Source organism: Lithobates pipiens, unplaced genomic scaffold, assembly GCF_037356315.1.
Source record: "Lithobates pipiens isolate NorthernLeopardFrog02 unplaced genomic scaffold, aLitPip1_a1.2 Scaffold_1, whole genome shotgun sequence".
NCBI lineage: Eukaryota > Metazoa > Chordata > Amphibia > Anura > Ranidae > Lithobates > Lithobates pipiens.
The window spans coordinates 117,887,418-117,909,838 of NW_027507685.1; the positions used below are offsets into that span (position 1 = coordinate 117,887,418).

Here is a 22,421-nt window from a genome sequence, read left to right on the forward strand (position 1 = left end):
TAATGCTATGGGGGCTATTTATGAAAGGTAAATCCACTTTGCACTACAAGTGCACTTGGAAGTGCAATTGCTGTAAATCTAAGGGGTAGATCTGAAATGAGGGGAAGCTCTGCTGATTTTATCATCCAATCATGTGCAAGCTAAAATGCTGTTTTTTATTTTCCTTGCATGTCCCCCTCGGATCCACAGCGACTTTACTTCCAAGTGCACTTTCAGTGCAATTTCAAGTGCACTTTGCACTTGTAGTTTGCACTTATAGTGCAAAGTGGATTTGCCTTTAGTAAATAACCCCCCTATGTACGTATACTAACATATCCAAAACGTACAAGAAAATCTAAAAGACCTGATATACTGTAAAAGACTCAAATGGGCAAAAAAAAAAAAAAAAAAATTTCTGATAACAAAGAAAATGATAAAAGTAGCAAAAACTCAAAAAAAAAAAAAAAAAAAAATTACAAATAAGAGCATTGGGGGTTATTTACGAAAGGAAAATCCACTTTGCACTGAAAGTTCTAAATCTAAGGGGTAGATCTGAAATGGGGGGAAGCTCTGCTGATTTTATCATCCAATCATGTGCAAGCTAAAATGCTGTTTTTTATTTTCCTTGCACGTCCCCCTCAGACTTTACTTCCAAGTTCACTTGTATTGCAAAGTGGATTTTCCTTTAATAAATAACTCCCATTGTGTCTGTTGTTTAATAAACTGTCATACATTAAGTTTTACATTTATATTTACTGTAAGTATTATTTTATTTCCATTGAATGCTTTTTATTGTAAACCATAAGAAAGAAAAAAAGAATACAATGATCTACAAAAATTGTAATAAAAAAACACCAATAAAATGTTATATGGTATCACAAACTCATTTACTACCTTTTCTGTCCTTAAAACAATATTATCTTAAGTATTTTTTTTTACTGATTAACAAATTTATTAGAAAATCCTTAAAAAGAAATATAATTTGTATAAAAATGATATAGCACCACAGGGCTGATAGTGTTGTAAATTGTTCTTAGCATGTGTTAATGATAATACCAGAAAATTCTCATTAGCAATATTTAAGGCGCAATCCTTTTTAGCTCCTATACTCATAATACTAATAATGCATTCATAACAGACACCCGGGATTCTATGAATACTAATGTGCACATAGTAAAAAAATAATAATATAATACCATACAATATTACAAGTAATGATTGTGTAATAGGGAGTGTTATAGTCAGCTGGCAGTGATGGTGCTCATTCATTTCGTGTGACAATATAATTATTATTATGATAATAGAAATGATGAAGAGGAAGAGGAGGATGAAGAAAAAGAAGAAGCACAGGGTGATTGCTCTAGAAATATTACACAAGAAGCCTGATGAGGGCAGGAAAGAGGCCCTTTAACTATTTAAATGTCCATCTATCTTTCTGACACTGGCCACACCCCTCTGCAGCTGGATTGGCAGCTCGCTGGGGCTGCTGCTGATGTCACAGGCTGGTTATATAGACAGAGGATAGCAGGCAGCTGCACTCAGTGGATGTTCCCTTGTAGGAGAGATCTGGTGCTGCTGGACATTAAGGAGCCTGTCTGTGTGCTTGGACTCTTGTCAGTGCAAAAAGCCTGTGGATCTAGTGGATCTTACTGACACTTTGTGAAAGATCAGGATCAGCTCCCAGGTAAACTTCATCCAGCATTACTGCAATAGCTGTGTGCATTCAGCCAGGACACTTTGCACTTTTTTTTGTGTAGGGACTGCATTACAGTGTGCTTGTGTTTATTGTGTGTATGGGTTGTGTATACTGCTAATGGAAAGTATGGGGTGACAACATAAAATACATAAAGTTGTCAGGTCATGTTTGCTCTATAGTTAGACCTAGATGGTATGTAGTGTGTGTGTATGTGTATATATATATATATATATATATATATATATATATATATATATATATATTTTTTTTTTTGAGCTTTAAAAAAAAAAGTGTGTGTATATATATATATATATGTATATAGATATATATATATATATATATATATATATATATATATTATATTTTATATTTATTTTTATAATTTTATGAGCTTTACAAAAAGTGTGTGTGTGTGTGTGTGTGTGTGTATGTATATATATATATATATATATATATATATATATATATATATATATATATATATATATATAAAATTATTATTATTATCATCATTATTCATTAGATAGATAGATATCTTTTTTTTTTTTTTTTTATAGCGTTGCAAACGTAACGTAAAGTGAAAATGAAATAGACTTGTAAATGGGAATTGTGGTGCCGGCTGGGGGCTTCCCCTTGTCTTTGCACTCACAAAATTCATTTAAGGGTTTTGTCCTAACTTTGTCATAGAGCCCCCACTCCAAAAGCCTAGACGGGTGTGAATGCAGGCTGATGGTTCCAATAGATATGGAGATGCATGTTGTATTGTTAGTAAATTGCACTCTGCTTTCGATCAAAAGATCAGTAGTAAACACTTAAGTCAGTGTAATGATGCATGTTGTATTGTTAGTAAATTCCATTCTGCTTTCTACCTAAAGAATCCATAAAAGTACCAGTACCAGTAAATACTGTATCAGTATCAGTGTGAAGAAAAGGAGCGATGTCTAAAAATATAGTGATCGATTTTATTTTTTTTTTTTTTTAAATTGTCTTGGCTACTGAAAATTGAAATTTGGTTGAATTTGGTTAGCACTCAGCTTGGCTCCTGACACTACCTGATTACGCTTCTTGGGTTGGCTGGGGTTGGGCATAGGTTTCTACTGGAAGTGATGGGGTAGTAAGTAAAACATGTGCCTGACCAGTGGTGCCCTTTGCCTTTTTTTTCCATCAAGAAAAGAAATGTTTGGCGCTCACTTACAAAAGATGCTCCAAAATGTCTGAAAACAAAATTTATCACCATGCGTAGTCCAGCGATTGCCTGATGGCTGCCATTGGTGTGTGAATCTCTTCCACTGGCCATTGCATATTGTTAGCAATTTCAATCAGTTTTCGGTTACAAAAATGACAGATCTAGGCAACCTACCAATATGTAAACTGTTGTCAGTGCGTTGACTTGATCCATTCTACGGTTTCAGCTATGAAAAACTGCTTGAAAGTGGTGAAATTGCTAGACAATTGCCCCCGTCTATCTAGCAAATAGTCATAGCTAGCAATAATCCTGCAGTCGGCGCATACGGTAACTCAACTATGAGCGTGCGCATGAAGCAGACAGAATTAATGTTGATTGAAATAATTTTCCAGGATGCTGTGAATTATCCAAGCAACTACCGTATTTATTTTTTACCTAGATAAATTGAAAATATTAACGTGCTTTTGCTAATGGCAAATTTCTGTGTTTGCTGGAGCGGCGAAGGTGACGTGAATACAAAATGTTGATGGTTTATTATATACAGTAAGAAAAAGAAGAAATTAGAAACATTATGGGGTTCGTGGAAAAGCTGACACATTTTCTGGTCACGCCAACCTTTTTTCAACCAACTTGAGCGGTAAAGTGACCGCAGCACCGGCGCTGTAAACATGCTCGCTGCTGTGCCTAAAGCTTGTAATTATTTTGAGAGATTGAGGGAACTGGGAGAAGAGCCTGGCTTCTCTTGCCAGAAATGGGGAATCTATACATCCCTTCTTGTGTTTCACAAGCAGCTGCAACTGTTTCACGCAGGCTGAGAAACAAGGAGATAATGGGGCAATTGTACCGAAATCCCTAAGTGTTTAACTCTTGGCGTGCTGGCCTTGAGTTGGCCAGTGAGAGGTGCCCAGTACTGGAAACAGAACTCCGTTTTTCTAGAAGCCAGGGTTACAAAGGATGATTATGCTAAAAGGGGATCTATATCTGTACAAGACCTGGGTGCTTCAATAGGGGCAAAGAGGGGAGTTAGCCACAAGCCCCTTGGGGTAACTGCAAGGAATTCGTCATTTGAATGGTGAGTGTAACCCGCTACTCCATGAAGCTGGGGGACCCTGACATAAAAGCAACAGTCTGCGCTCGATGAGATTAGAAATAATCTTTATAAAAATAAAAAGTCTGATCTTTTCTGTGCTTTTTGTCCAAAAATACAGGATGCTGGATAAAGTACACGGTTTAGTGGCCAGTATAAGACACAGTTTCTTACTAGAACCCCTTGGCAGCCAATCAGCGCTGACAACTAAAAATCCAGTCTTGTTGCTCTATGTTCTTGCCTTTTGTACATCACTGACTACCTTACTGAATACAGGCATATTCCACTTTTAAGTACACAATGGGGTTTATTTACTAAAACTGGAAAGTGCAAAATCAGGCTCACTTCTTCATAGAAACCAATGAGCTTCCAGGTTTTATTACAAAAGCTTAATTGAACAAGCTGGGGTTAGAAGCTCATTGGTTTCTGCTGTGCATTATTAAATTTGCACCCCTACCTAGCTAACAAGCAATAAGCATGCATTAACCATTATGGAGCTAATATAGAACAATTCTCAATGACCTATCAAAAAAAGAAAAATGCAGAAAAAAATTATAGCTCCGTAGATATGTATATAAGGGGGGTTATTTACTAACGGAAAATCAACTTTGCACTGAAAGTGCACTTGGAAGTAAAGTCGCTGTACATCCGAGGGGGACATGCAAGGAAAATAAAAACAGAATTTTAGCTTGCACATGATTGGATGATAAAATCGGCAGAGCTTCCCCTCATTTCAGATCTACCCCTCAGATTTAGAGCGACTGCAATTCCAAGTGCACTGGCAGTGCAAAGTGGATTTGCCTTTCGTAAATAACCCCCAAGGTCTCAATGGCCTTTCTAAAATATAAAATACAAAGCTTTGAGGGAGATTTACTAAAACTGGAATGCTCAGAATCTGGTGCAGCTGTGCATAGTAACCAATCACCTTCTAACTTTAGCTTGTTAAGTTAAGCTTTGACAATAAAACCTAAAAGCCGATTGGTTATTTTGCAGAGCTGCGCAAGCTTCTCTGTGCACCAGTTCTAGTAAATCTCCCCCCAGTATATTATTTAGGTAGTAGATGTAGGCAGAATCGTGCACCAAACTTTTGCAGCATATGGCATAGAGCTGACCACCATGCCCCATTGCATTTAATGGGTGCTGGCTATTTAATGAGCACACTGGGGCAACCTGTGTGTGTCTCCAGCTGTTGGGCACACAAGGCATAACTATTTTCTGTTCTAGCAGAATGTCCCAGGTTAACCCTATATAACACATTACAATTATTATGGTTGATTTAAGCCAATAAAGGCCTTTACCATGGCTTCTGGAAATTTCAGGACTTGGTAAGAAGAGCAGAGTTGTATAATAACCCCTATACTGTACGTATGAAATATCATAGCCTACAACAGCTGTCAGGCGCACTAAGCCCCTACAGAATGGCTATTTCTCCATTTTAAGTACCTATAAACAATGGGCCGATGATCAGTTGCTTGTTGAGCAGCCTGAAGTTGGCCACATGTGTTACAATCTAGCTTTATGACTTTGTATGATAGCTTTGTCAACAACTATGTAGCATTTGGTTTATAACTTGTAGGCTCTTACCTATGTCAGCTGTTGATTCATCTAAAGAAGATTGTACAATCTGATTGTAACATATATGACCATTTCAACAGATCTTACACTGCCAGAATTTCCTCTGCAGTGCAACAATTCAAGCATAGCTTGGCCAGTCAAATATTACAGTAAAAAAATAAGTATAATATCCTCTAGCATGTTAAAATGTTTTGTCTAAAATTGATCACTCCAGTTTGTCCATAAAAAAGAAAAGTTCTTTTTTTTTTTTTTTTAAATCTGCATACGTGTCATAAGACGATCACCCAAATCAGGCTATTTATGGAGAGTACGGATGCTCTGTCATTTTTACGAGGACTTACTATCCTCTGTATTTTTATTTTTTTTAATCAAAATTGGAGGTTGGTCAGTTTTTCTGGGCAGACACAAACATATAGCTAATTTGCAGAGTGTGTTGTGAAGCAGAGGAAGGAGAATAAGGTACTGGCCAAAATTTTCAGCCAGACCAATCAGTCTTCTAATGGCAGATATTCCAAACGTGCTGTGCTTGGTTGTCCCCAGTACTGTAGAATATGTCCAGACCGCTAATATTTTTAATGTGTTTGGGTGTGCCAACCTCTCGGGGCTAAACACTGGCCACATTTAGTATGTTTTTGTTTCTTGATATTGGGGAATGTTGATAGTAAAAAAAAAAAACATTACAGAACATGTTCTTTTTAAGAAAATTGTGCTGTATACTTTCTTTTTTGCATATGCTTATATATTATAACTACATTTCTGTGTTTATTTAATACTGTGTTGATAATCTAATAGTAAACTATACATTCTAAACCTAGAATAGGGATAATAAACGGTCAGGGGGCAGGTGCAGCACTCAATATACCATTCTGGTTGAGTTGTGGTACCCTCACTGTTCAGTTTTTTTTTACAGTGCAGAATTGGGAAAATCCACTTCCTACCAAAGGTTTGAGGGCACAAATGTTTAGATGATGGTGAGATGATTATGTAGAAACACAAGATCAGATGAGTTTAATGCTAATTGATAAACCAACTCATTTCAAAAGTTTTGTTTGGCTAGATAGGTTGTTAGAACAATGTATGGACAGGTCTAACGATGTCCAATTGCTTGGGAATTCTAAAGAGTACCAACACCATGTTTAGCCAAGGAAGTTCAGGACGGCATATAATATTTACTCATATAATGTAAAAAATAAATTGTATTTGTTATTGGGTCAATTTTATTTATTTTTAGACTCCATAAATGTGTTTTTTTTTGTTCTTTTTTAGTATATACGTTTGTTTGGGTGTGTATATTTTATTTTTATTTATTTCAGGTGCTTGTATAGCGCTGTCAATTTACGTAGCACTTTACATATATATGCCCTCAAGGAGCTTACAATCTAAGGTCCCTAACTTACATTCATCCATACATATACTAGGGCCAATTTATACAGCAGCCAATTAACCTACCAGTATGTCTCTGGAGTATATATATGTGCGTGTGTATATAATAAATATATATAAAAAAAGTAAATAGTTAATAGGTGAAAGAGGATACTCAGAGCACTATGGGTTTTCAGTAGCTGAGCTGCTTGCTTTGAGGCTTTGTTTGTTTAATTGAAACTTCAGAATTGTCCGATAATTCTCTTTATGTGTGTGTCTTTCTTCCAGATATTCCTGCTTTCTCCCACATCCTAAAATAAAAACGTACCCCAGGAAAAAAAATTCATTTTTTAAGGGGGCATATATTGATGTGAATGTCTATGTCAAATGTTGTAGAAGTTTTTAGTACTTTATATGCAACAAAATAAAATAGGAATTGCCAGCAATTTGAGAAAAGCAAGATAAATGTAGCTGTAGCTAATTGAAGTTGAATATCTCTTCATTTATCAGAGATAAGTGTCAAATGGGAGATTGATTTACTTCTTTAGACTACCCGGGCTTGTGGCAGTAGTAGATGGAATTCCAGGATGGAATCTACCAGAGAAAAGTGACTGGACTCTTGACCAATTGCTTTTCTCTGGTACATAAGGCAAACATTTGTGGGGGTGACCACAGGACATATATCGTGCATGGTAGTACAGTTGTCCAGTTTTGGTCACCATTTTAGGACTATGTATACCTTGACATACAGAAAACTATTTGGGGTACACATGTCCAAGCACATATGTCCAAGGTGCATCTAACCTCTAAATTGGCATGTTATACACTACTAAAGTCTAGATCCCTAACACCTACAAACTTTTAAATGTAATTCTTTATTGAGCTACCATTTTGAAAGATTGGAGCCAACTTTTTAAAAAAAATTCTGGCATCAGTTGCTCTTAATCCCTTGCCTACTCTATCATGATGACCATCAGCCAACACACTCTGCCCTGCTGGATCCCACTATGAAAATATTAAAGCTTACCATTAGATTATGGAAAAGGTTTGTTGACATTGCACAGGAGCAAGCATCTTGGGTAACAGGCCGTACACCATGGCTAAATTAGCAAGTTATCACATCTGGCCGGGGATTACCATGCAGGATACCAACAAATCTGTTTAATTGGCGTAAAGGAGACAATCTGAATTCCAAATGCCTTTCCTGACTCTGCAAATCTACCTTAAGCTTGGCTGTTTTAGGGGGTAATTCTGTAGCATGGGTATCAGCCACTAGGAATTAGGTGATAATTAGCCCTGGATGAACTGCTGAAGGCCTGGAGGAAAGTCTTTGAATTCATGTGTACTGTACATGCTACTTAGGGGAGAACATATTTGGCGCCACTGTGTGGCTGCCCTGGGAAGTGCAATGATATTCGAGAATTCGTTTTAGCACTTTGAAATAAGGAAAATGTGATTAATTGTAATTTTTTTCAATATAGCTGGGTTTTCAGTTTTAGTACGTGCATCTGTTTACATGTGTTTTCCCGTAAAACAGTCAGGGCAAAAATGCAGACTAAATCCATGAACAGAGGCAAACAAATTATACAGTATTATTTTCTCTTTTAAAGTGAACCTGTCATAAAGAGATACAGCTACCGCTGTTGACCTAATCCTGAAAACGGTTATTGCCCAGCTGCCTTACTCCAACACTTTCACCAACTTGGAAAATTCATGTAGCAAGTGAAGTAAAACCTATTCTCCACCATTTGTGTTCAGTTTGAAACCAGAAAGGAATAGAATGTCAGTGAAGGCGGACTCTGTTATTTTTGTCATAACAGGCTTCCTTTACTAGTACTGCGCAATTATTTTAGCGCCATGAAGAATAGCGCAATTGTGGCACACAAATGTATCACTCATGTAAAGGATTCCTAACTAATTGGAAGGACAGCATCATATAGCAATTATTTGGTCAGCAGCAATAAAAGAATGGATAATTGCCAGCTGTTCATGTTATTACTGTGCCCCTTTACAATCTACATACTTAAAGGCCCACTCCACTAAGAGCATACGTCTTATTTGCAGTAATAATCATTATTTTCAGCTCCTACTGTCAAAAAAACAATCGTTATATCTTAGTTAGACCTAGTGCGGTATTTGCTGCTTTTTGTCCATGAAGCGCTAAATTGAATGTGATTGTTCTGATTCCACTGATGTTGTCCAATGCATGGCCTGAAGTTTGTATAGCTGAGTACCAACGCTGTATTAATTGGGGGCTACATGACACCTTATAGTTGGGACATTTCCAGATTGCTGGGCATACAGAGAGCAATCTCAGACGCTTTCCCCAGCTTTTGATGGAAAACACAATGGCCCCTTGCAGATGCTCTCATTTCAAGTTTCAAGTGACCAAATAATGAAAATGTGTGGTGGAGATTGAAACTCCTTTCAACTGGAACCTTTGATTAATGTTTACCCCAGCTTTTTTTTGGTCACTTAAAACTGAAAAGGAATAGTGGGGGCAGATTACTGTGGATTGTGCAGTTTGAGTGAACCTTTTTAATTGGAAGATATAATAGAAATCCAGTATGATATCACTCTCAGCATTTATACAGGTAAAGAAGGTTATTGGCATCCATGGTGACTGTATGGGGAAACTCTTTGCAATCTCAGGATTTCCTCTTCTGTCCTGTTGTGCCATTAGGACAGGAAGTGGAGGGAAATCGTTCCAGAGGGACACAGACTAAAAAGAGAGCTTGAAATGGCTTTTAAACATTTCCTGCTATACAAACCTATAAAAATGTTTGGTTTCAGATATATCTGCCACACTTTCATACTACCTTGGCACAGGAAGAATATTGGTAGATTCTGTCTCATGCTACCTCAGCACAAGAAGAATATTGGTAGACCAATTTTCATATTGCCATGGCACAAGAAGAATATTGGTAAACCAATTTTTATATTACCTTGGCACAAGAAGAATATTGGTAGACCAAGTTTCATACTACCTTGGCACAAGAAGAATATTGGTAGACCAAGTTTCATTCTACATTGGCACAAGAAGAATATTGGTAGATGCAATCTCATGCTACCTTGGCATTAGAAGAATATTGGTAGACCAATTACCATACTACCTTGGCACAAGAAGAATATTGGTAGACCAAGTTTAATTCTACCTTGGCACAAGAAGAATATTGGTAGATGCAATCTCATGCTACCTTGGTATTAGAAGAATATTGGTAGACCAATTACCATACTACCTTGGCACAAGAAGAATATTGGTAAACCAATTTTCATACTACCTTGGCACAAGAAGAGTATTGGTAGATCCATTCTCATGCTACCTTGGCATTCAAAGAATTTTGGTAGACCAATTTTCATACTACCTTGGCACAAGAAGAATATTGGTAGACCCATCTTCATAAATACGGGAGACACATATCCCACAAGAAACCTATTCTCTATACATAACTTCTCAGTAGAAACGTGCAGGAAATCAGGCTCCCTCTGGGCGCACTGTTACAAGACCAGTAAGGGGGCATTGGTCAGTGACCCTCCCCACCGAGAGACCAAATGACCAATGCCTCAGTATACAGTACATAAAGTGACAGTACCTTTTTGCACATTTAAATATGCTGCTTGTATTTTAAAATCAGGATGCACTTCATTCCCAGTATAGACTCTTTAAACTGGAGCTCCAGTCAAAAGCATATTTTTGTTTGGGATAGAGTGGGGGGGGGCGGTTAGAGACTCTGTCAGGTTTTTTTCTCTTTGTGTCCCTATAAACAGTTCACCATCACAGCCTCCCACTGCAAACACTGTCTCCGGGAAAAATAAATTATGTAAAATCTTACCAATGAGGACACATATTCATACAGGAATAATATCCTGGCAGGGATCCATCCCTTCTCCCATCCATAGTCAGACAGATATCTTTTTGTCCATTGTTCTCTAGGAAATGTACATAAAAACAACAAACTGTCCTTTATATATGATGAAACAGAGGGGTTGAGCACAAAATGTTTCAGGGTGTCTGGACTGCATGATTCTCTTATTACAAGTAATGTTAGCTGGTCATTTAGTGATTTTTAACAGTCACTTATATTAAAATAGTATCTGTTTTTTCACTTAGTTATTGTTTACCATGTAGCACCCTTGATGTCTCTTGTACACCCAAGAACGCCTTTATACAATCACATTGCTGCCCCTTGGCAAGATGGGAGCAGTACATAGTAATGGGTTACATGCTAGAGCTTTGCCACTCCAGGCAGTATGAGTTGCTGAAAATGGGTTGTGGGAGCCGATACAAGGGTGATTAGCTGTGCTCTCAGGGGATGTCTGTATAATAAGCTATTTTCTGGTGCTTGAGCAAAGTGCTTCTTTCAATCACTTATGCTTCCGTGTAAACTGTAACAGGAGAATTACAACTGCAGCGCAGCTCGGCCGCGCAGGCTTGGGGGAACCGCATTTAATCATGTTCACCTTTCTTTTTTTTTTTTATGTTCTCTTACAGAATCAGGAATGGTGAATAACCGGACATCGGAAAGCACCACGGCGGTCACCAGTAACACTTCCCCTCCCAAAGCCTGCGCCGGCTGTGGGGGGAAAATTGCAGACAGGTTCCTTCTGTATTCCATGGATCGGTATTGGCACACTCGGTGCCTGAAGTGTTCCTGCTGCCAGGCTCAGCTGGGGGAAATTGGCACTTCCTGTTACACAAAAAGCGGTATGATCCTGTGCCGAAACGACTATATCCGGTGAGTGAACATGGAACAGTTTCAGAGATAACGGATCTTAATAAATCATGAGTTTGAATATGTTTCTCTCTTTGCTTTGTTGTAAAAGAAGAAATAAAGGAATCCGTTATTTATGCCAGCTTAAGCAGTCTTGATTCCCTTATGTGGTCTTCTTTTTTTTGTTTTTTTTTTAGGTGAAAATAGAAAGACCGAATATTGAATCTGCATTTGTAATCTGCCCCCCTCCTGTCTATCAGTCTAAAAAGACAGTCAGATAGTCAGAATTAGCATATGTAACATGGTATACCCTGAATATGGGTGTCACATGTTACAAAAGATGAACTTATCCTTAATAAACCAATATTTTAAAATTCTTGCTTACCTTTTTATATTTACTTTTTACTTGCCTAAAATCCTCCCTGAATTCTCCTTCTTCTTCCTTTAAAATAGGGCTAGGGAGTTGTGTTTAGATACTTTAATTAACCCTGCCTGTAATAGCAGATCTCATTATCAGTTGTAAACTAGGTATACATACTGTCTGTCCTAACAGAGGGTTACAAATCTCAAGGCTTCAGTGGCATATTGTATGTTAATGCACTTTAAAAAATCTGTATCTATAACTGTCCTCTAGCTGCTCATTGTAAGCTATTTTAAACAATTTTAAGCTACCTATAAATTTCTATGTATAAACCTTCTCCAAGAAACACCTAGAGAGGTAAGAGATTTTTTTATTTTTTTAGAAACAATTTTTAGGCATGTTGTGTAAATGGGAACATAGAACAAACATAGTTGTGGGGTTTCTCAAATTTGACTGCAAAAATTAAAATATACCTTAATTTTAGGCAGCATGGCAGCACTTACTGATATGTTGGGCCGAACCTTTACTAGTGAGAATTATCCAAATATATCAGCGATATACAAAGGATAGATTGTAACATTTTTATTTCCCTGTACAACACTCAAGTTGCAATTCTGACTTTACTGAGAATTAAGTCACTAAAGTCAACCTGTGCATCAAATTAATTGGCAGCGTTCACTTTGACTTACTGGCAGCGGAGAATGAGCACATCTGCCCCACCTACATCCAGCAATGCACCGTGCCTACGTTACCAATCTGCCAACCTAAACATTGCCACAAGAGTGGGCGACAAGTTTTACAAAATACTATGTTGGTATTTGCGTAGGTGCTGTAGGGGAGCTCTGGATACATAACTGTCTGGTAAAGCTGTTAGTGTAGCGCTTTTTACCATAAGTTCCCTTTAATTCAGTAAATTGTACATATATTAGCTACCTACTGAAAATTAAAGATATAAGAAATCCCTTAACATTTTTTATTCATTATTTGGGAGTGATTCTTGATTTTATTTCCATAATAGTGTGCAATATGTTATCAGTTATAAGGAAATTATGGTGTTTGTTATATATTTTTTTTTATCACTTTCTAAAATGACTAGAATGCATTGAATCTGTACAGCCAGGCAACTAGTATTTTAGAAAGCGGTTGACAATGGTTACCTTCACATTTTTCTCACTACAGGTATTATTTTGAACACTTTGGTATGACTGTAACAAAATGATAAAGTTAAAGCTCAACTGCAGGCAGAACATTTTTCATTTGTTTTGGAAAGACTCGTGGGCAATAAATACCTTTTTGTCTAGTGCTGTTTTTTCCCCCAGTCTGTTACTCTTCCGAGGTGATGTCACCACAGTTTATGTTTGACAGCAGGACAAGAAATAAGGAAAGTAGTTGTTACCGACACAGTAATAAAAATCTGATAGAGCTTCTAACCCTTCCCCATCAAACTTTGTTGCTATTTTCATCCCCACTGGAGAGATTTCCCACCGCTTCCTGCTCCACCACAAGGGAAACTCTCCCCAGTTGGGACAGATGCAAAAATCAGTTTGTTGGTATAAAAAAGTTTGGACCGTTCTGCATAGTGTGATTCCCCAGTGATGGTGGAAAAATATGTCATTTAATCACAGACCTGTCGGCCTATAGTATGTGGTTGGCAAGAACAAGGAGCATTACATAGGACAGTTGCAGAATTCAACCAGCTTCTGGAGAGTAGACATGCGGGGTGGGGGTTCTTGCCCTGCCATCATAATCTACCATCATTGGTCTGCAGATTTCCCCATTTTTTTGATTTTTGGGTGACCCTATTTTCATAATTGCGAGTACAGCTATAATGCCACGTAGCTCCAGTCTGGATATATCAAGTGGAACACCAGCCAAACTACTAACTGCACAGTAGAAATGCAGTCTGTGAACATTTTTGACTGTTATTTATGATATTAAATTCAGGATATTTAATTGAGCTCAGCCATTCTTGTGATTTACCCACACTCATTCTGCACTATGTAGCTGGCGTGCCAGCCTGCAGTGTCCCGTACCCCTCTTACTCCTCTGGCCAACCAATAGCACTATACGTGAATATCTAAGATTAGCCCTTTAATTTGCCTCAACACCTCAAGCTCCCAGTGCCTGAAAGATTGAGCAAAATAAGTTTGCTATACATCAAAACCTGATTGGCTTACAGTTCAGGCACGCCCATTCTGGTGTGCGTGAGTATACAGAAAGCTATTTCAATGTGGACTAAAGTTTTATTGGCCTGGAGTTCTGCTTTAAGTTCCAGATTTTCATCCCACAGACAAGCTGGAACTTATTCTACAGCAGCTGCGGTGTTGCTCAACTTTTATATGGCCTTTAAACCCGGGCAGAATATAATTACAAATCTATTTTCAGATCAATCTGTGAATTTCATGTGGAACTAATGAGCATCCACATAATTTACTCCAAGCTAGAAAGTACCAGTTGTGACTGACTGTATTCTTCAGCCAGCTGGGATATAGCTATAGATAGATGGATATAGAAGCCCTGGACATCTATATTGTCTATGGTACTAGGAGCTCTGCAAACACGGCACATGCTGATCCTGGCACTATTACCCATAAGACTTTCCCTGTCTATTACCTTTCCTGCACTCAGCCTTCAGCCCTCAAGCAAACTTTGGGCGTGACAACCAATAATATTTACTCTTGTGTTAGAACATCCAGAACAGTGAATACTATTTATGCAAATATTGATGTAACTTTTCCCATATGCATAGATAACTAGAGATATTTGTTTGAATATCTAATGATAGGAAGGGCAGCTTTCTGCATAAACCATTGTAAAGCTGAAGAACGCTTATGAGGAACTGCTTGCATTGTCCAATGGTGGGAATACTGGACAGAACGTTTGGTGTAGTCAATCAATTTCTACCTTGCCACCTTCTTAGCCCTTGTACACACGGTCGGAGATTCTGACAACCAAATCCGTCAGATTTTGTCCAACGGATTTTGTCCGAAACTCTTGCATACACATGGTTGGACAAAGTTGTTGGAAAATCTGACGTGATGACGTTATTTAGTTACGACGGGACTACGTTCACGCTAGTAGCCAATAGCTTTGGTGTAGGAATTTGATCTGAGCATGCGTGGCACTTTATCCGATCGGAATTCTCTACACATGATCGGAGTATGTCCGATCGGAGCATTTTGTCGGAAAATGTTACAAACAAGTTGGAAAACTTGGTCCGTTGGATACTCCGATGGAAAAAGTCCGATGGAGACCACACACAGTCAGAATATCTGGCAAAACAGTCCGATCGGACACATTCCGTCGGAATCTCCGACCGTGTGTACAAGGGCTTAGAATACACTGATCTTGCCTCACTTGGGAAAACACGTAGAGGGTGAATATATTATAAAAGGTGTAACTATATAGCAGACACCATAAGGCCACTTGGCTGACAGCCCAACTTGCCTCATTTGGCGGTTTGAGCACCCAGTATTTCTGTGCGAATACTGACTATGTTAAAGTTTGTATTTGGATAGTCTCCTCTTGCTCCTCCCTATTATAATTACTAAATAATGTTATAATGAGTTTTGGTATGATAATGGTTAGGCATGGGATTACGTTTCAAATTGAGAGTTACGCTTATAAGTGAAAGTCAAGAGTTAGCTTTAGAGGCGAGGAGAACTTTATATTCTGGTTTTACTGATTATTCTCACTGTATACGTCACACCAAAAACCTCCAGAGACTATTTGTTAAAAAAATTAAATTTGCTGCTTTGGTTTATTCCCAGTATACAAAATCTTCAGCGCACTCAGCTTTGGTGGGAACCACAAGCTTACTGAGAATAGTCTGAGAACCGTTAGATTCCGCCACACATGAAACAGTGGTGACCAATATATCATATATTATGCCAAAGTTCCCAGACATACATTGGGAAAAATGGCAATAAATGTGAATATGATTGTTATAATAAGCCACCATATCCCTGGTGTGGACTGTAGTAAACGAACAAAAAACTTGAAGAGCCAGTCCACCTATAAAAACCAGTAAGTCCAAAGTCAAGTAAACAATGATAAAGATCTTGGTTGATAAAAATGAAAGTCGCTTACAAGGGAAGACGTCTGATTCCTGAAACAGTTTTGCAGTTCCATGCGTTTTCGTCTATACCATCTGTGACCACCAGGTGGACAAGAATGGGCAAGCTGGCCAAACTCTATGGAGAAGTATTATTATTATTATGCAGGTTTAAATATTGTTTGGGCAGAAGCTGCTGTAGCACCCTGGTGCAGTGGGGGTATTTACTAAAACTGTAATGTGCAAAAACTGAAGCAACTTTGCATTGCATAGTTAACCAATCAGCTTTCAGCTATGTGTATTATAATGTGAACACATGTAAAAGTGAAAGAGGTACTGCTCAACATAGAATGTTTTCCCAAATAAATAAACAAGATAAACAAGATAACAAAAATATTGTGAAGCGCTACCTCAATCTAGCTCAATCAATATGTGCTCTCTTCATAGTGCAGTCTAGGTATCGAATAGTGACAATCCAAATAATAATTAAGGTTGTGCACTCCACTGATCACCATTTGTGCTCACCTCCAAAGATCCACAATTGGTCCAAAGGCGCCCTACCCATAGGAGTATATATCCAGCAATCTGCTGTTCCTTTGTCTGTATAAAGGCTCCTAATCTCTTAAAGCGTTTGTTAACACCCCCCCCCCCCCACAAAAATATACAGATCCTGGTCCCTTAAAGCAGATTACACAGCACAATGCTTGCCCCCCTTTAAACTGTAAAAAAAAAAACTAAACCTGGCACTTCCTGTATGCTTTTACTGCACTGACCACGCAAATCAAGGCTGCTCTGCCCTGATCACTGTGTTCAGAGTACGCCCCTGCCTCATACGTATCTGTCCTCTCTGCTCTGCCCCCTCACCCCCTCCTTCCTGCCTGTCATCTCCCTCTGTGTCTGTCTCCGGGCCAGCCCTGCCCCCCTGCCGCTATTCTTGTAAACTAAAAACCTAAAATTGTCACTACCAGCCTCTCCATTAGAGGCTGGCATAGCATACTATGTCAGTACCTTTCAAAAACCGAGCGTTCTAAATATCACATTTCAGCTGTCTTCAGACCAGTCACGTGACTTGTGGCCTCTTTACAGCTATGATACAGAGCTTCTGCGGAGGAGACAAGTGGCCACGTGATCTCGCCGGGTGATGTCAGAGGGAAATCACGGCCCCTCCCGCAGAAGCAATCCATTGGAGCTGTATAGTGCCCTTGAGTAATGTGACCAACCTGAAGACAGCTCAAATTAGGTATTTAGAACACTTGTTTTTGAAAACTACTGACAGAGTGCTATGCCAGCCTCTAATAGAGGGGCCAGCATAGTCTTATATTGATGGGTTAACAAACCCTTTCAGTTTTTATTGTCAAGGCTTAATTGAACAAGCTGACGTTAGAAGCTGATTGGCTACCATGTACAACTGCACCAGATTTTGCACTCTCCAGTTTAGTTTTAGGAAATCTCCGCCAGTGACACCAGTTGATAGGGAGACTTTCATTACTATGGACCATTTTGTCTGGTTATCATTCTACAGTCATTGCTTTCCCTTGTTTATGTTCTATTACAGTCCAGGCATCCAGTTTTCGGCTTCATCCCATATTTGTGTTTGGCTTATTCCTGCTGCCTCCTTTTCATGCTTGTTCCTGCATTTCACAAGGCACAGACTAACAAAAAAAATAAAAAAAATGTTGCTTTCATTGGAACTGACCTGTGAAAGGTCATGGTGAGAAAATGTGGTGAAAATTGTGTTTAAAATGTCGTGAGTAGAAAACTGACAAATTGGCGCAAAGTATACAAAATGTGTGTCAACCTGTTATGTTGAATGCATGTTTTCTTATAACAATATATACATTTTTTAACACATGCAAGGTGGATGATTCCTTTAATTGTGCTAAGATTCACTCTGCTGTATATGATGTGGCACCTTCTCTGCCACTTCATTCCTTGTTTATATTACATACAAACATGTAAGGTGCTGTTTAAGGCCCGATGGGGTAAGGATCTAGGGTTTGTTGTTCATTGGCAGAAAATTGCCATTGAAAAGCTTGTTTTATGATACCATCTCAGCACTGCTGCTCATAGTGGTGCATCCATGCTTGTGTAATAGAATTTGTACTGTACTGCTGTATTAAACTCGCACATCCCCCCCCCCCCCCCCCAGCTGTATTAAACCCTGCCGAGTTCATTCGGAACGCTGCACTCCTAGCTTAGTCACATCAACACAAAAGGGTCTTTGGATATTAATTCTGAAACAACCGAACCCCCCCTCCCCCCCCCCCAAACCCTTTGGCAGGTGAAGTTACTTGTTGGCGTTATTGAAACATATGGCATCAATTAAGCCGCTGTTATTTTCTATTAAGTTCAATTCCGTTCCTCACCAGGAGGGCTCGAAAAACCTCCAAAATTACCATCGCCTCCTTTCCCTGAAGCTAGCTGTATTAACCCTTTGTGTGCAAGGCTGGGCATTAGATCTTCCCTTCCTGTCAATTTCTGACTCCACATCGTAGAACTCTGCGGAGAAGCTGCAGAAAACCTAAAGGGCAACTCTACCTCAAAGGCTTTCAGTCCCTGTGCTTCTTTCAGACTTTCTGATGGCAATAGATACTTCACTGACACCCTTATGGATCAGCTCTTTGATACGGCTGTGGGGATACTTCCTCCTGGAGCATCATGGGATTTTTCCAGCGTTGCTTAACCGTTATTTCTTTAACCCATTTTTTCCCGCATGATTTCCAAGATCAGACCACTCCACTTTGGAAAAAATTGGAAATCTTTAAGAAAAGGTGGCCTTGCAGATGATTCATGACTTGTGTTGGATAACTAGTTGGCAGGAGTGTGAGTGTGAAGGTTGCTACTAGTCAGCAGTTTTTGCAGGCCTTTTTAAAAAGGTGAAGGAGGAGATTTCTTGCCAGGACATTAATACTCTGGTCCACAGCTTGTAGATACAATTCATATGTCTAGGAGCAATCAACCCTGCTAGACCTAAGTCAGATGACCACTTAAGGTCCATTGGTCCACAGGCCTGTTACTGTTCTAAACCCCCTTACCCCCTGAAATTAATTTCTGGAACCAGTTTTGGGTTCCATCTTTGTCTCATTACCAACTGTATTCCCTCCTGCTTGTTCACCTGTCCTATGTGTAAAGTGAAGGCACTGAGTAGCCAAGCTGTTAGAAGTTGGGGTCTGCAACCTGCCTCATAACCGTGTCACTGAAGATCAATCCAGTGGGTACACATCATACTTACCCTGATCCTCCTCTTCTCTGGTCCCCCGTTGGTGCTCCTGGTCCCCACCACCTCTGAGTGCCCACCATAACAAGCCACTTGCTATGGGGACAGGTGCGAGCTTGCTCCTGAGTAGGGCAGTGTATGTCCATTGACATATAGATTGTACCTCAGCCCCACCTCTACTTCACTGGCTGTGATTGACATTGGCTCCTGCTACAGTTTGAGCCTATGAGAAAGGGAGCGAAGAGAGCTGCTGCTCATGTGCACAGTGCTGGATTGTGGATTGAGATCGGGCTCAGATACATATGGGGGGGGGGAACAGAGTGGGAGCTGCACTCAGAAGGTTCTTTACCTCAATGCAGAGAACGGTTTAAGGTGAAATACAAATCCGCCTTTTTATACACTTATGTGTGAGAGCAGGGAGAGGTAAAGTGATATTAAAGGCAGAATTTTTTTTAAATTGAAATAACAAACATGTTATTACTTACCTGCTCTGTGCAGTCATTTTGCACAGAGCAGCCATGATCCTCCTCTTCTTGGTTTCCCCATCGTTGCTCCTTGCCCCTCTCTCCTGCTGAGTGCCCCCATAGCAAGAAGCTTGCTATGGGGGCACCCAAGCAGGCTTGCTTCTGAGCCGCTGCTCTGTGTCCATTCACATATGGGAGTGCGGCTTGGACCCACTACCGCTTTCTCCTCATTGGCTCACTGGCATTGATTGCTGTCTCAGCCAATGAAGAGAAAGAGAACCATGAGAGCCGCTCTTCTCATGCACATCTCTGGATCGATGCTTTACAACCACTTTAAAGAGGAACTTTGGTCTTTTCCTAAAAATGTAAAGTCAGCAGATTTAGCTTTAAATAAACAGCCACTTACCAGCCCTGGAATCCTAAGCTATTTTCACTCAGGCTTCACTGGTCTTCAGGCACCACCAACTTGTATGTGGGAAGACTGGGGGAGATTTACTGCAGCTGTGCATGGTAGCCAATCAGCTTCTAACCTGAGCTTGTTCAAATAAGCTTTAAGAATAAAACCTGGAAGATAATTGGTTTCTGCGCAGAGTTGCACCAGATTTTGCCTTTTTTTTTTAGCTTTAGTAAATGAGGCCCTATACACACTGTACCATTTTCTGTAGATTTTTTTTCCTTCAGATTTACCAAAACCATATAATATGAGGTCAAACCTTAATGCCCTGTACACACGATCGAACATTCCGACGTCAAAATACGTCTGACGGATTTTGGCCCAAACTTGTCTTGCATACACACAGTCACACAAAGTTGTCGGAAAATCTGATCGTTCAGAACGAGGTGATGTAAACCACGTACGACGGGACTAGAAGGCAGAAGCCAATAGCTTTCGTCTCGTAATTTATTCTGACCATGCCTGGCACTTTGTCCGTCGGAATTGTCTACACACAATCGGAATTTAAACAATCAGATTTTGTTTTCAGAAAATTGTGTCGGAAATTCAGACGGAAAAATTCAGATGAAGCCCACACACGATCGGATTTTCCGACAACACGATCCGATTGCATATTTTCCGGCGGAAAGTCCGACTGTGTGTACAGGGCATAAGAGTTTCAATTTGCATGCAATCAGGCAGGCCCTTGCACTACATGGGTTTGGTAAATCTAAAGGAAATCAGACAACAAAAGCTGTATAGTGTGTATGGGGTCTAACCCCCCACTATGACTTCCTGGTGTTTCACAGCCAGCTCCCTACTGTGCATGCATGACTCGTTGTGCTTTTTGAATGGTCCTGCAGTCTCCTGGGACATGTGAGGTTTCCCAGGGGAATGTGGGCGGGGGGGGGGGGGGGGGGGAAGTTCCGAATGCAGCTATTGATTGAATGAAAATTTTCTTTTCCATTCAACAGAAGTCAAGAATTAGATACATTTCTGTCAAGCACGAAGGGCCATAGATGCATCTAAATCCATCAGGTCCTCACTGAACCACCCAAATTTCAATTCAACTATGGCCAACTTTCGCTTTACATTTTCAGATGCAATAATTCGATTTTCAAGTGCGATCATTTAATTTTCCATGTTTTTTCAAAGCAATTCTTGGGTGGAAAATTTTGTGGTACCATGTTCACGTGTTCAAAAATATCACCCTTATTGCGACCAAAAACAGCCATCAATCAGAACAGTCATACCCAGGTTTATCTTTTGCTTCATTGCAGGAGACCCCTAGAATCAATGAACTAAACAAGGCCTATAGTGCCAGCCTTGACAGACGCTGCTGTCCGTGGTCCTTTAGCATGGCACAGACAATAAAATACTTTGCCAAGCACTCATGTATACGAGTCAATCGGCTGAACTGTAATTTCTTTAAGCAGATAACAGGTGTTTTCCCCAAGATAAGGAAGGCCCGGGACATGTCTGCCCCTCTTCCCATTTTATGCAAACATGCACATTTGGGAGAGCGCGAATGCGTACATATGCAACATTAAAACTGTCACTTGGAGAGCACAGCTCTAGAATTCTATGTTAATTTGTCTTATCAAATAAAGCCACAACCTGAAATGTGATATCATCAACTGGCCGCTTTGTGTATCGACAACGGTTGCCACTTGTGAGAGACTGACACTGTTCCATAACAGCGTAAGCGACAAACGTTGATCAAGCTAATTAACTCGCTTCTACTCCCGTGACGAGGCACTGGTGTGAGCGGTCTACAGATTGAGTTCCATGGACCAGCGATGTCCTATTCTCATCCTCCCCTCCCCTTCTCACTTCTTCTCTCTGAAAGACACATTTCAATTGGAAGAAATAACAGGGCTTTCTTGTCCACCCCCCCCCCCCTCCTTCCCCGCTTAAATTACTGTTTAAATTAAGATCGAAAATTCATTACGGGGGCCTCTTTATTAGATTGGACGGCAGTTTGGCGGCTGCGCTAGGATTGTGTCAAAGAGCCAGAGAACAGGATATTAAAGGCAAACTCACATCAATTACACGCCCGATTCAGACGAGATTTTCAAGGAGACGGAGGGAAAACATTTAATAAAGGCAGAAGCTCATTTAATAGAGGACTTTTTTTTTTTCTTTTCTTTCCTTAAAGTGATACGAAGGGAGGTGGAGAAAGCTGTGTAAATTTCAAGCCACTTTCTCTTGCCCATGTTTGCTAAAGGGTGGCTTGGCTTGCTGGTGGGGTTAGTACATATATCTATATATAGACAGGGGACCTCTGATTTTTTT

General features: G+C 39.7%; 1 protein-coding gene across 1 annotated transcript in view; it reads left to right on the forward strand.

Moving 5' to 3' along the window:
- Positions 1-1,504: 1,504 nt before the first annotated feature.
- Positions 1,505-22,421, forward strand: part of LOC143973956 (LIM domain transcription factor LMO4-A) — a 39,581-nt gene continuing 18,664 nt past the window's right edge. Inside the window, exons 1-2 of the mRNA XM_077474882.1 lie at positions 1,505-1,663; positions 11,378-11,621. Coding sequence (XP_077331008.1) covers positions 11,386-11,621 — 236 coding nt within the window. The 5' untranslated portion in view covers positions 1,505-1,663; positions 11,378-11,385. The remainder of the gene's footprint in view (positions 1,664-11,377; positions 11,622-22,421) is intronic.